The sequence below is a fragment of the Eretmochelys imbricata genome, chromosome 7 (assembly GCF_965152235.1).
Source record: "Eretmochelys imbricata isolate rEreImb1 chromosome 7, rEreImb1.hap1, whole genome shotgun sequence".
NCBI lineage: Eukaryota > Metazoa > Chordata > Testudines > Cheloniidae > Eretmochelys > Eretmochelys imbricata.
This window is the reverse complement of record NC_135578.1, coordinates 44,840,953-44,854,013: the sequence shown is the minus strand read 5'-3', so window position 1 is coordinate 44,854,013 and position 13,061 is coordinate 44,840,953. Positions and strand designations below refer to the sequence as shown.

Here is a 13,061-nt window from a genome sequence, read left to right as displayed (position 1 = left end):
TGTACACAGTCTCCAATTATCAGCGTGTATTACTCTAACAACACACATCAAACACCACAAGAAAAAAACCTTAATTCTAGAGCCACAGTGACTCCTGGTGGCCAGTCAGGATATTAATGTTTGTACCTGATCCCGTTGCACCTAACTTTTTTTTTTTTTTTTTTGAAGCCCCAATCTCCCCATAAGAGAAGTGTTCTCATTCCCACTTTTCAGAGGAGGGAAAGTGACAGCTGGTGACTTAATCCAAGCTCAGCTCAAGTCAACAGTAGAGGGTTAGAATGAAATAAGATTGCTCTGGGAGGCAGCGTGGTCTAGGGGATAGAGCACTTGGACGGTACCCGAGAGATATGGGATCTATCCCAGCTCTCCTGGCTGAACTTGGGCAAGTCACTTCGTCGCTCTGGGCCTCTGCTTCCCCATCAGTAAAATGGGGATAATGATGCTGACCTCCTTTTGTAAAGTGCTCTGATATCTACTGATGAAAAGAACAATCTAGAGGTTACGTGGTATTATTAAAGCTGTCACTGCTGTTGCCTGTGCTGGCTTGGCTCAGTTAATCAGACACTTTCCACCAGACCTAAATTCACTACAGAACCCTTCTCCCCCAGTGCCAGGATCATCCTCCTGGTATCGCCACTGGCTGTTGAGTCAGGTTGTGCTTTGTGGTAAGGTGATTACTGGCTGTATTTAAGCCATTCTGGACTGTCCTGCTATCCAAAAATTCTTCTGCAATGGGGGCTACTGACTAACAGCAGGTTTTTGTGGTGGTGAGTTGGGGAGGGAAAGTCTGGTAAAGCAGTCTTATGTGGGATGGACAGTAATAGCTTATGGACAGAAGCAATCAAGAAGTTGGTTGTGATGGTGTGTGGGCGCATGGGGAGAAAGGCAATTTGCTTCTGGCTCTAGGTGGAAGACCAGAGGCAACCAAAATAGCCAGGAGAAATTATTCTCTGGAGTTAGACTTGGTAAGATTAGAAACCATGAGCTTTAATTAAAGCCACAGCTTTCTCCTGCTGCTTTAAAGTGGAATTTTAAACAGTGAGATCAATCAAATAAAGGATCCAGTTTAGAGGAGGACTGAAATCCAAACTGCAAGCTGCAATTTTGGAGCAAGTATTAGAAATGGCCTGTGTTTAGAGATTAGCCCTTTAAAGGTAGGGGAAACGCTTGTATGGCTTGTCATGCCAGTAAAGTTACTGAATTGGGTTGACTAGAATCTCAATGACATCTTGTGGTCTCAGCTGTCATTACTAATTCTATAGCTGTGTGAAAATGAAACTGATAGGACAGTCTGACTATATCTTAGGACAGTGAATGTGACTGCATCGCCAGGATGGTGCAGTTAATAACAAATAGGGGTGGATTCCTGTTAATGAGAGGAGTTCTGTCTTCTCCGATGCCTTGTAGTATCACCAACAATAGAAGTCTAGCACTGCAGCATCTGCAGAACTGATGCCCTTGAATTAGCAGAGAGCAGGAGCCCAGGCTCCGGTCCTGTTAACCTTTCTACCTCACTGAATAGATCTTGCTCACTCTCTACTTGTCCAGGTTAGGCTGAAGATGCTGTATGCAGCGACCCGAGCAACAGTGAAAAAAGAATTTGGAGGAGGACACATAAAGGATGAGCTGTTTGGAACAGTTAAGGTATGGACTGCAAGCCCACAGCACCTTCTGATTAACATCTGAGGGTCTGGCCACACCGCTGGAGCACTGTGGGGCGGACCTTTGCTGCAGCAATAAGGAGAGGTTTTGTCAATCCGCTCCCTTGAGGGGTGGTAGCTAGGTTGATGGCCTAGCTGGGTCTATACCTGGGACTTAGGTTGGTTTAACTGTGTCTCTTGGGTGTGAATTTTTCACACCTCTTAACAACTGTAGCTAGGTTGACCTTAGTTTTAGGTGTAGATCAGGCTTGATGCAATAACCAGTGCCAAAACTGCTTGGGATGCCACACCTGGGGGTTAAAATATTCCTGGATCACTACTAGGTTTTTCCCTCCTTTGTTACTGCTCTCTCTTTGTTTCTTTAGAGTCTGTCTTCATTCTTTTAAGGTTAAAGAGAGTACCTGCAGGCGCTCTGTTCTTGAAGTGTCTGTGCACAAATGGGATTGACTGAGATCTTTGACCTTGACTGTTCAGCTCAGCAGCAGGTGCTGAGATTTGTGTGGGTCGCTACCTTGGCAGCTGGGGAACAGGCTGCTTTCAGTCTGCTCGCTCCGGGAGAGCTGGTTCCTTTAACCCCTTCACTGCCTTCAGGCTGCATCTTCATCCATTTAGGGTTATCCTGGCAATGTCCTTAGTCCTTCTTCTTTTTGAATGAAGAAATCCTGTATAAAATGATTAATCATATTGCCCCTTGGCACTAAGCAGAAGAGAAGGTTTCTTTTCTGCTAATCTAGTGAAACACCAAAGAAAACCTATTGTTACATTTATAGAAGAGATTGTGGGGTGGGAGGAGGAATGCACATGGTATTTTATAAAGTTGCTGTTTTAAATAAAAACTGCCACAAGGTGGCAGCTTGTCTCAATAAATGAAACCAGGTTGCTATAGTAAAACTTGTTTGCTAACGGCAGCCACCTGCGCTAATAGCTGCCGCCCATCTTGGTGCAACACAGCCCACATTTTTCTGACTTTCAGAGCATGCTCCAATGTAGGCTTATTTTTCAAGGGTTTTTTCCCCAAAGGGACGTGATGGGGGATGGGGCTCACTTTTTTGTGAGCTGGGAGTTTCTGAAATTGCTGGCATGATCCAGCCTGAATTCTGGGGGTCAGCTGTTTATGTGCCTAGAGCTTGGGATAAGTACCTGTTACAGATGGAAATAATCTAATATCTCCAGCTGCCACAGATTTGCTCAGGTCATAAACTGTGTTGCAATCGGGCAACTGGAAGGAGAAACCACTTCCAGATGGGGGATTATTTGAAATGTGGAGAAAGTTTAGTTAAGATTTTGTTTAACTTCTAAAAAGACTTAGGGCTTGTCTGTGCTTGTAAACTTCAGTGAAGTAGCTATTCAGGAATAATTATTAATTATCATATTATTAATTATTCCAGAATAACTGTTTTGGTAAGATTTCCTAGTGTAGACAAACCCTTACAACTGGTGTAGACTGTAAGTTCTCCTGAGTTGGGATCAAATCTACATCTTCATATAGGTCATAGTACCACAATGGATGTGCTACCTACTCTACACAGTGTGTTATCTGCTATATAGAGCTAATCGTAATCTGTGATTTTTTTGTTACTGTATGAAGTAGCCCCCTTTTATAGTGGCCAAAAATGTGGAGCCCCTATATTGCCTGTTTACAGGCTGTGCTGTGCTTCCTTGAGAAACCTTGGGAACGATGTGAGTTCACACTGTACTGGATTGTGTGGTCAGAGTCTAAAGTAGCGGCAGGTAGAACTTCCAGGAGAGCGTTCTCTTCCATCTCTCATGCATTGGTGGGCATTGTGGTCCGGGGAGGGAGCTATCTTCATTCTGTATGCTAATGACATTTACTCTCTCTACTGTCTGGTGGCTGCAGGAAGACCTCTCACTAAGTGGCTACCAGAAGCATGTGTCGTCTTGCTCTGCCCCAGCCCCGCTGACTGCAGCTGAACAGGAGCTCCAGCAAATCCGCATTAATGAGGTGAGAGGCTGGGCTTAAGAGACTGGGAAAGGATTTGTATTTGCAATGGGTGCAAAACAGTTAATGCTAGGAGCTGTTGCTTCCAGACAGCAAGATGCATTAAGCTGTGAAATAGCCTCTCCAGGGAAAGGCTGGCTGACTCCTTACTTGGAAATGTACACAACTAGACTCTACAAAATGCTAGCAAACGTATTGTGGGAATTAGAGCTGTGTTGGCAGAGAGATGGACTGGGTGTGACACTCTCTGATTCTGTGTGGGCCTTGGAGTGGGAGCCACCCCTGCCAGTGCTCAAAAGACTCAAAGAAAAATACCAGAAGCCAAAGCAAAAGGGTCCAATCGAAACATGACAAAGCTGCCTTGTAATTGAGCCAGTTTCACTTTAAATGATTTTGTGTCTTTATTTTTAAAGCTGCAACTGCCATTTTATGTTTGGCTAAATCTCTGAAAGCAACATTTGTCATCAGTGTTCTTTAAAACTAACTCCCAAAATAAACTCACTAAAGGCTTTTATCTGCTAAGACGTTTGCTCACAGCTCTATTTAATTTCCCCTGCTGTAGTTGGTGGGCAAATGATGATGGTTTAACATCCAAAGCAGAGCAGGGAGCTGCATTCTGAACACTGCTGTAGGCATTAGCAGTTTTATCAGAGCAGAACCCAGAACGTGTACTTCAGGAGGAGGGCAGGAAGAAATTATTTTTAGCCATGTTTTTTCTGAAATGTGCTTAACACCATTCTCTTTTAGCGCCCATAAATGTACTAGGTACTTCCTGAAAAGACAGTCCTGTCACAAAGGGCTTGGAAACAAAACTTTTAGGTGTGACGCGATGGGCAGGGATGTGAAACACAGGGAGGGACTGGGCAGAGGAAGGATGGGGTGATAGCAGTATGATCAAGTGGATACTTTCCTGGCCTCTGTACTTTGTGGTGGTTCTGTGTGTGGGCACATGCATGCAGATAATGTAGGGAGGAGACAGTGAATGTTGTTGATTCATTTACAGAGGATGTCCTGGGAAGAGTGAGATTTCAGGAGGAATTTCATTCAGTGAATAGAGGCTTGCAGAGCGAGGGGAGCATTCCATGTATAGGAGGCAGCATAAAAATGGCACCGAGACTTAACAGAGAGACAAGCAGGCTATCAGCGATGGCATTATTGAAGGGGTGATCTGAGAGGCTCGGCTGGATAAGTAGGGAGCATAAGAACTACTTGTCTGTATTTCTGAAGCCTACCCTATATAAGAGGTGCAGAATACAACCTGATCCGATTCCAATATTTATCTGATTGACGCAAGGCTGGAGATTTCTCCTGCCAGTGATCTCTCAGCCTGTCTGTCTTATCATACTCCGATATTTACCTCTTCAGTCTGTACCAATGCACTGTGGGGAGAAGCCGCCTGACTTTTCTGCTTTTCATTTCACCTGTCTCTTTCCTTCAGATTTTTATTTCAAACCAGTCTGTTAGAGCGTTGACATCAGTGTTACAGATTTGCAGTCACTAATCGGCTTCTGGCCCCATTGTTCCCTTCCCTGTTGCTTCCCGCAGCCCATAAACCTAATCTCTCCAGATCGGTCTGGATTTGTTTGCTGTGTCCCTCCACATTTGCTGCTGCCTTAAATTTGTGTCCTCTGCAAACTCAGATGTTAGATTGTGCCTCTTCCCTCAAGGTCATTAGTGGACCAGGCAGGGTCCGAATTCAGCTGCTTGAGCTTTGCAGGGCATGCTGAAGGGATCTTGAGGTTCTGGGGTGCTGCTGAGACTGGGGAGCTCAACCCAGGTAAAATTCCAACACTTCTACAAATCCTGATGACCTCCCCAATTTCTACTCCCTTCCCCAGATACACACACTTGTCACCTCTTCCCCTGGAGTAGTTTTCTCCTTTCCCCTCTAGCACTCCAATAGGATTGGAGCCAGAACTATAGTTATGTTTCAGCACCACACACACACATTTTGTATTATAATCCTTATTTTGAGAGGGTGTCTGACCTCTTGTCCCCCTGGCATCATGCTCTTTCGCTCAGCACATCAGTCTGTGCGGTGCCGTCTCCAGAAGAGACCTTGCTTTACCCTCACCAAGCTGTTCAGCTGAAGCACTTGAGATTCTAGCCCATCTGTCAAATAGGATCTATTACAGTAATACATTTGGTGCTAAAATGTACCTATCCGTGTTTCTGATCTCTTCCCCTACACCTGCCATCAGGCGCCCAGCTCTGCTACTGCCTTCCTTTGCCCTTTCGATGATGCTGACATGCTCCAAAGAGAATCCCGTCTCCTGAGCCAGGCCACTGCTCCCTGTAACCTGGTGCTGAAATGTGGAGGGATTGAACAGGGTGTCGGTCCTGGATGCAGTTCAGAATGTTGATTTCCATCTATAAAACACTAAATAGTCTCTGACGTGCCCCTTTCACAGTAGCTTTTGATCCACAACCTGGAATTTACCAGGAGACAGTGGTGTGGCGTTCTCTGGGGGGCCGTGACACTTGTAATCCTTCCCACTGGGAGTTCAGCATAGCCCAGGTTTTGTAGCTCTTAGAGCATGGTGCTTGCTTGCCATTTTCCTGGTCTGAGGATGCTGGGAGCCCCTTAATGATTAATTATTGGTCTCTCTAGGTCTGGTTTCTGTTCTTGGGGGTTAGGTAACAGTTGTACTGGATGGTGTGGGCTGATGCAAAATGTGTCCCAAACATGTTGCTTTATGTACAGTAAATAGCATCAAGACACCCTGCAGATGATGTGTAATAGACAAACAGGGACAAGGGGCTCCATCAGGGAAGCAGAAATCTCTCACGTAAATACATAGAAGAGAAGCTGATTAAAGGCAAATATAGTTTAGTGAGGGAATTTGATCAGCGTTAGCTTTGTAGCTAAATGCGGCGGTAAACGAGAGCCGTTGCTAGTATGTTCCGGCAGACCGTCAAGCTAGGAGTGACTCTGCAGCTTTGCATGTAGTGCCCTCTCCTTCTGGCCTCTGTTGTCGTCATGCTCATCTGACTGGCTTGCTCAGTGTTGTTGGATTAAGTGCTTTTTGGCTGTGTCTTGCAGGATAAAGTTGCCCAGGTAAGTGCCTCCTTTTGATGCTCCTCTTCTGATTGCTGTGTCCGGTGTTTGCTTTCCCCCATTGAATTAGGGGACATGTTCTCAATAAGTGTCCTGCTAGGTGCACGGTGTGTCGCGTTCTAAGGATACAATGTCCCTTGTGTAGAATTCTGAAGTCGAATCACTGAAATATTAGAACAACAACAACGAAAAAAAGCTGTCTGCATGAATGCAAATAGTCACTGAGTGTTTTGGTTGGGGTTTTTAAAGACACAAACCCCAGGAAATTAGATGATGGCTCCCAAAGCACCTGTATCTTGGCTCATTGATCTAGATACCGTTCTTATTAGAGAGGAAGGGTAGTCTAGTGGTTAGCACAGGAGCTACCTCCTGGTTTCCAGCTCTGTCACTCACTTCTCTGTGAGTTTGAACACTTGACTTGACTTCTGAGTCTGTTTTCCCATTACTAAAAAGGGCATAATACTCTGTCCCACATGGGGGTCTGTCTGAATTATGTAATATTTGTAAAGCATTTTGAGATGCTGGGGGAAAGGTGTGTGCATGTGTATCCACATACAAGGTGACTTAGTTACATTTGCTTTGGGAACCAGAACTTCTTCAATTTCCTGACTTTTTAAAATTTGTATAGGGGGGAAGAAAAAACAATGTCCTTTGAGGGAACTCTGATCATAGAGCCAGGTAACTGCGCACTTATTGACACTGCATTTGGCATGTATCTGGTTTTTACTCATTCTGTAGTAGCTTGCAAGCCTGATGGTGAATCATTCCCTTCATTTGTCTTTCCCAATCCATATGCCACTACATTGTCAGGTTGCTCATGAGCGCTAGCTAGGCTGGACTTAAGCATGGAGAATTTCTTGATCCTGGAACACAAAGAAAACGTGTAGATTAAAGATCAAGGTTGGCAGAGGCCTAGAAATGTGCCCTTTAAATTAGTTCTAACAAGCAGCTATAAGAAGTAGCTGGGACTTGATTGTACAGTCAACTAGGAAAAAGTTGACTACAAATTCCACAAATCTTAATTATTAATCTCTCTAGAATTCTGTGGGTGACAAGGGGCACTGTTACCATAAAAAAAAAAAAAAGGGGGGGGGGGACGGGTGGAGGATTTGTGATGTGTTGTGACCCGCACTATTTTCCATGCGTGTCTTTTCCTTCTTCCTGTAGATACAATTTCAAATGCATATCTGTTCTGTTCACTTCCTATGTTTCAATGCATGTGTGGCTGAAGAATATCTGGTCCAAATCTGTTGTGTGGTGTTGCTGTTGCCTCCACCCCAGAGGTGGATGTATTTCTGGGGGGCTTGAAGTGATGCTTACATTAATCTGTTTGGGGGAAAACCTCATATTTTTGGGGGTCCTTCAAAATTAGATGAACTGCCATAAATAGAAGGGTGGTGTTGGTGCCAGAGGGAGTGGGGTTTGGCTTTCAGCTTCATAGAATCAGAAATGTCGGGCTGGAATTGACCTCTCGTCCAGCCCCTTTACCGAGGAAGGGCCAAGAAAACCTAGTCCATCCCTGACAGGTGTTTTTCCAGCCTGTTCTTAAACACCTCAAAAGATGAGGATTCCACAACCTTCCTTTGAAGCTTTTTCCTGTGCTTAACAATCCTTTACTGTTGAAAAGCTTTCCTAATTCTTAACCTGAATCTCCTTTGCTACAGATTAAGCCATAGAATCCTAGAATATCAGGGTTGGAAGGGACCTCAGGAGGTCATCTAGTCCACCCCCTGCTCAAAGCAGGACCAATCCCCAACTAAATCATCCCAGCCAGGTCTTTGTCAAGCCTGACCTTAAAAACTTCTAAGGAAGGAGATTCCACCACCTCCCTAGGTAACGCATTCCAGTGTTTCACCACCCTCCTCGTGAAGGTTTTTCTTAATATCCAACCTAAACCTCCCCCACTGCAACTTGAGACCATTACTCCTTGTTCTGTCATCAGCTACCACTGAGAACAGTCTAGATCCATCCTCTTTGGAACCCCCATTCAGGTAGTTGGAAGCAGCTATCAAATCCCCCCTCATTCTTCTCTTCTGCAGACTAAACAATCCCAGTTCCCTCAGCCTCTCCTCATAAGTCATGTGTTCCAGTCCCCTAATCATTTTTGTTGCCCTCCGCTGGACTCTTTCTAATTTTTCTACATCCTTCTTGTAGTGTGGGGCCCAAAACTGGACACAGTACTCCAGGTGAGACCTCACCAATGTCGAATAGAGGGGAACGATCACGTCCCTCTATCTGCTGGCAATGCCCCTACATATACATCCCAAAATGCCATTGGCCTTCTTGGCAACAAGGGCACACTGTTGACTCATATCCAGCTTCTCGTCCACTGTAACCCCTAGGTCCTTTTCTGCAGAACTGCTGCCGAGCCATTCGGTCCCTAGTCTGTAGCGGTGCATGGGATTCTTCCGTCCTAAGTGCAGGACTCTGCACTTGTCCTTGTTGAACCTCATCAGATTTCTTTTGGCCCAATCCTCCAATTTGTCTAGGTCCCTCTGTATCCTATCCCTACCCTCCAGCGTATCTACCTCTCCTCCCAGTTTAGTGTCATCTGCAAACTTGCTGAGGGTGCAATCCACACCATCCTCCAGATCATTTATGAAGATATTGAACAAAACCGGCCCCAGGACCGACCCTTGGGGCACTCCACTTGATACCGGCTGCCAACTAGACATGGAGCCATTGATCACTACCCGTTGAGCCCGACAATCTAGCCAACTTTCTATCCACCTTATAGTCCATTCATCCAGCCCATACTTCTTTAATTTGCTGGCAAGAATACTGTGGGAGACCGTGTCAAAAGCTTTGCTAAAGTCAAGGAACAACACATCCACTGCTTTCCCCTCATCCACAGAGCCAGTTATCTCATCATAGAAGGCAATTAAATTAGTCAGGCATGACTTGCCCTTGGTGAATCCATGCTGTCTGTTCCTAATCACTTTCCTCTCCTAAGTGCTTCAGAACTGATTCCTTGAGGACCTGCTCCATGATTTTTCCAGGGACTGAGGTGAGGCTGACTGGCCTGTAGTTCCCAGGATCATCCTCATTCCCTTTTTTAAAGATGGGCACTACATTAGCCTTTTTCCAGTTGTCCAGGACTTCCCCTGATCGCCATGAGTTTTGAAAGATAATGGCCAATGGCTCTGCAGTCACATCCGCCAACTCCTTTAGCACTCTCGGATGCAGCGCATCCGGCCCCATGGACTTGTGCTCATTCAGCTTTTCTAAATAGTCCCGAACCACTTCTTTCTCCACAGAGGGCTGGTCACCTCCTCCCCATGCTGTGCTGCCCAGTGCAGTAGTCTGGGAGCTGACCTTGTTCATGAAGACAGAGGTGAAAAAAGCATTGAGTACATTAGCTTTTTCCACCTCCCCTGTCACTAGATTGCCTCCCTCATTCAATAAGGGTCCCACACTTTCCTTGCCTTTCTTCTTGTTGCTAACATACTTGAAGAAACCCTTCTAGTTACTCTTAACATCTCTTGCTAGCTGCAACTCCAGGTGTGATTTGGCCTTCCTGATTTCACTCCTGCATGCCCGAGCAATATTTTTATACTCTTCCCTGGTCATTTGTCCAATCTGCTACTTTTTGTAAGCTGCTTTTTTGTGTTCAAGATCAGCAAGGATTTCACTGTTAAGGCAAGCTGGTCGCCTGCCATATTTACTATTCTTTCGACACATCAGGATGGTTTGTCCCTGTAACCTCAATAAGGATCCTTTAAAATACAGCCAGCTCTCCTGGACTCCTTTCCCCCTCATGTTATTCTCCCAGGGAATCTTGCCCATCAGTTCCCTGAGGGAGTCAGTCTGCTTTTCTGAAGTCCAGGGTCCGTATTGTGCTGCTCTCCTTTCTTCCCTGTGTCAGGATCCTGAACTCAACCATCTCGTGGTCACTGCCTCCCAGGCTCCTATCCACTTTTGCTTGCCCAGAAGCAAAGAAGTAAGCCAGTTACTTCTTGTCCTACCATCACCTAGGTACAGAGAACAATTGTTCACCATCCTCTTTATAAGAGGATATTTAAACCATATTTGAAGACTGTTATCAAGTCCCCTCAAGTCTTGTTTTCTCATGACTAAACATGCCCATTTCCCACCCCCCCTCTTTCCTCATAGACAAGCTTTCTCAACCTTTAATCATTTTTGTTGCTGCTTTCTGGACTCTCTGCAAGTTGTCTACCTCTTTCTTAAAGCGTGGCACCCAGAACGGGACACAGTACTTTAGCTGACGCCTAACCAGTGCTGAGTAGAGCAGGGTAATTACCTCCCATGTCTTACATACAATACTCCTGTTAATACACCCCAGAATATTAGCCTTTTCACAACTACATCACATTGCTGATTCATATTCAATTTATGTTCCTCTCAGACCCCCCAGATCCTTTGCAGCAGTACTACTGTCTAGCCAGTTATTCCCTTTTTGTAGTTGTGTGTTTGATTTTTTCCTTCCTAGGGGAAGTGCTTTGCACTTGTCTTTAATGAATTACAACTTGTTGATTTCAGACCAATTTTGAATTCTAGTCCTGTCTTCCAAGGTGCTAGCAACCCCTCCCAGCTTGGTCTGCAAATGTTCTGAGCGTATGCTCCACTCCATTATCCAAGTCATTAATGAAATATCAAATAGTTCTGAACTCAAGACTGAACCCTGTCTCACCCCACTGGATATGTCCTCCCAGTTTGACAGTGAACTGTTGGTCTGAGTTTGGTCTTTCAATTAGTTGTGCACCCACCTAATAGTAATTTCATCTAGCCTGCATTTCTCTAATTTGCTTACGAGAATGTCATGTGGGATTGTGTCAGAGGCCTTACTAAAAGCATGATACATCATGTCTACTGCTTCGCCTCCCACCCACAAGCTCCCCTGTCAAAGAAGTAAAGTAGGTTGGTTTGGCATGATTTGTTCTTGACAAATCCGTGCTGGCTATTCCTTATCACCCTGTTATCCTGTAGGTGATTGCAAATGGATTAATAACTTGTTCCAGTATCTTTCCAGGTACCAAAGTTAAGCCTATGGTCTGTAATTCCCCAAGTCCTCTTTGTTCCCATTTTTAAAGATAGGTAGTTTGTTTGCCCTTCTCCAGCCCTCTGGGACCTAACCTGTTGTTCATAAATCCTCCTACATCACTGAAATAATTTCAAACCAGCATCAGCAGTGTCATGCATTACTCTGGTTCATTGGTTCAGGCGGGAAAGTCCTGGGCCCAAGCTGCTGAGCGAAGAGAACAGAATCTCTCCAAAGGCAATGGCAGGTGAAGGGAGTGAGCAAAGCAACCCGGCTGCTGGTCAAAGGGAAGGGGGAGGGGTCTAGCTGATGTCAGCCACAAAAATAATGCCCTGGGATATAGAACAGGTGAACAAGACAGAGGCTGAGCCTCAGTTGAATGTGTTAGTGCTTTGATAGAGCTCTGTGGTGACAGCAGAGGGGAGAGATGAGGGCTTCTCAGGTAGTTCAATGACCGTTCTCTCATCAGAAAGGCAAGCGATAGTATAGTTTGCTGCCCAAGCCAGAGTAGGCTTTCCAGTTGGATAAACTACAGTTTGATTCTCTTGCTGCTAGGGCCAGACGTGTTAACTTTCAAATCAGCACTCAATTTACATGCTATTTTAAAACACATTTCTGCAAAACTTGTCTATACAAGACTATCCATGTAAAAAATGTCTGGAACACATCAAACCATTCTGCAGGGTGCGGGGATTAATAAAAACCCCATCTGGCTGAATCAGCAGAAGGTAAGACTGAAGCCTTCAGGCTGAGAAAGCGTAAAGCGCACAGCCCAGAAGAGGATGTAGGCAAAAAGATATGAGAAACATAGATGATATTGTGCTTTTTAGAATTCATAGGAAGCGAAATATCCATGGGTTTCATGTTGACAGGATGAGTTCTGTGCATGTTTGGCTTGCAGAAAGCATGGGAAACTTCTTATATGGTGTAAGACCTCGAGAATGTTTCCATGCATCTTACATGACTGCTGCTGCTCATGTGAAATACATGGAAACAGATAATTTCCTTTTTGTCCATAAGAAGCTGCTATTAGGTTGCTCTTTAAATGCAATGGGGAGACTAAAAAAAGTGAAAACATTTGGGGATTTGAACACCGCTTACACAGTCAGAAAATACGATTTCAGTTTTAGAGAGTTTGAACTACCATGCAATGGCCTTCAGCTTGGGTCAAACTATATCTGGGACATGCAGGAAGCAAAGATTACAGCTGTTTGCTAATGGATCTGCTGATAGGTCTGTGGCAAGAGTCAGCGTACATCCCATCTGTTCAGGATGGGAATCCTGCACTCTCTGCTGTTATAATAGACCTGGAATCTGAGGCATCTGTGGTATCCCATAAGCCATAAAAATAGCTTAAGAGCGGTGGGAACAAGGCAAACCCAG

The 13,061-nt window shown here is 45.0% G+C and overlaps 1 protein-coding gene across 3 annotated transcripts in view; it reads left to right on the top strand.

Annotated features, from left to right (window-relative positions):
* TWF2 (twinfilin actin binding protein 2) overlaps positions 1-13,061 on the top strand; it is a 74,165-nt gene that overhangs the window by 46,101 nt on the left and 15,003 nt on the right. For all 3 annotated transcript variants that reach the window (XM_077821628.1, XM_077821625.1, XM_077821627.1), the window contains 2 exons: positions 1,549-1,644; positions 3,520-3,624. In XM_077821628.1, coding sequence (XP_077677754.1) covers positions 1,549-1,644; positions 3,520-3,624 — 201 coding nt within the window. The remainder of the gene's footprint in view (positions 1-1,548; positions 1,645-3,519; positions 3,625-13,061) is intronic.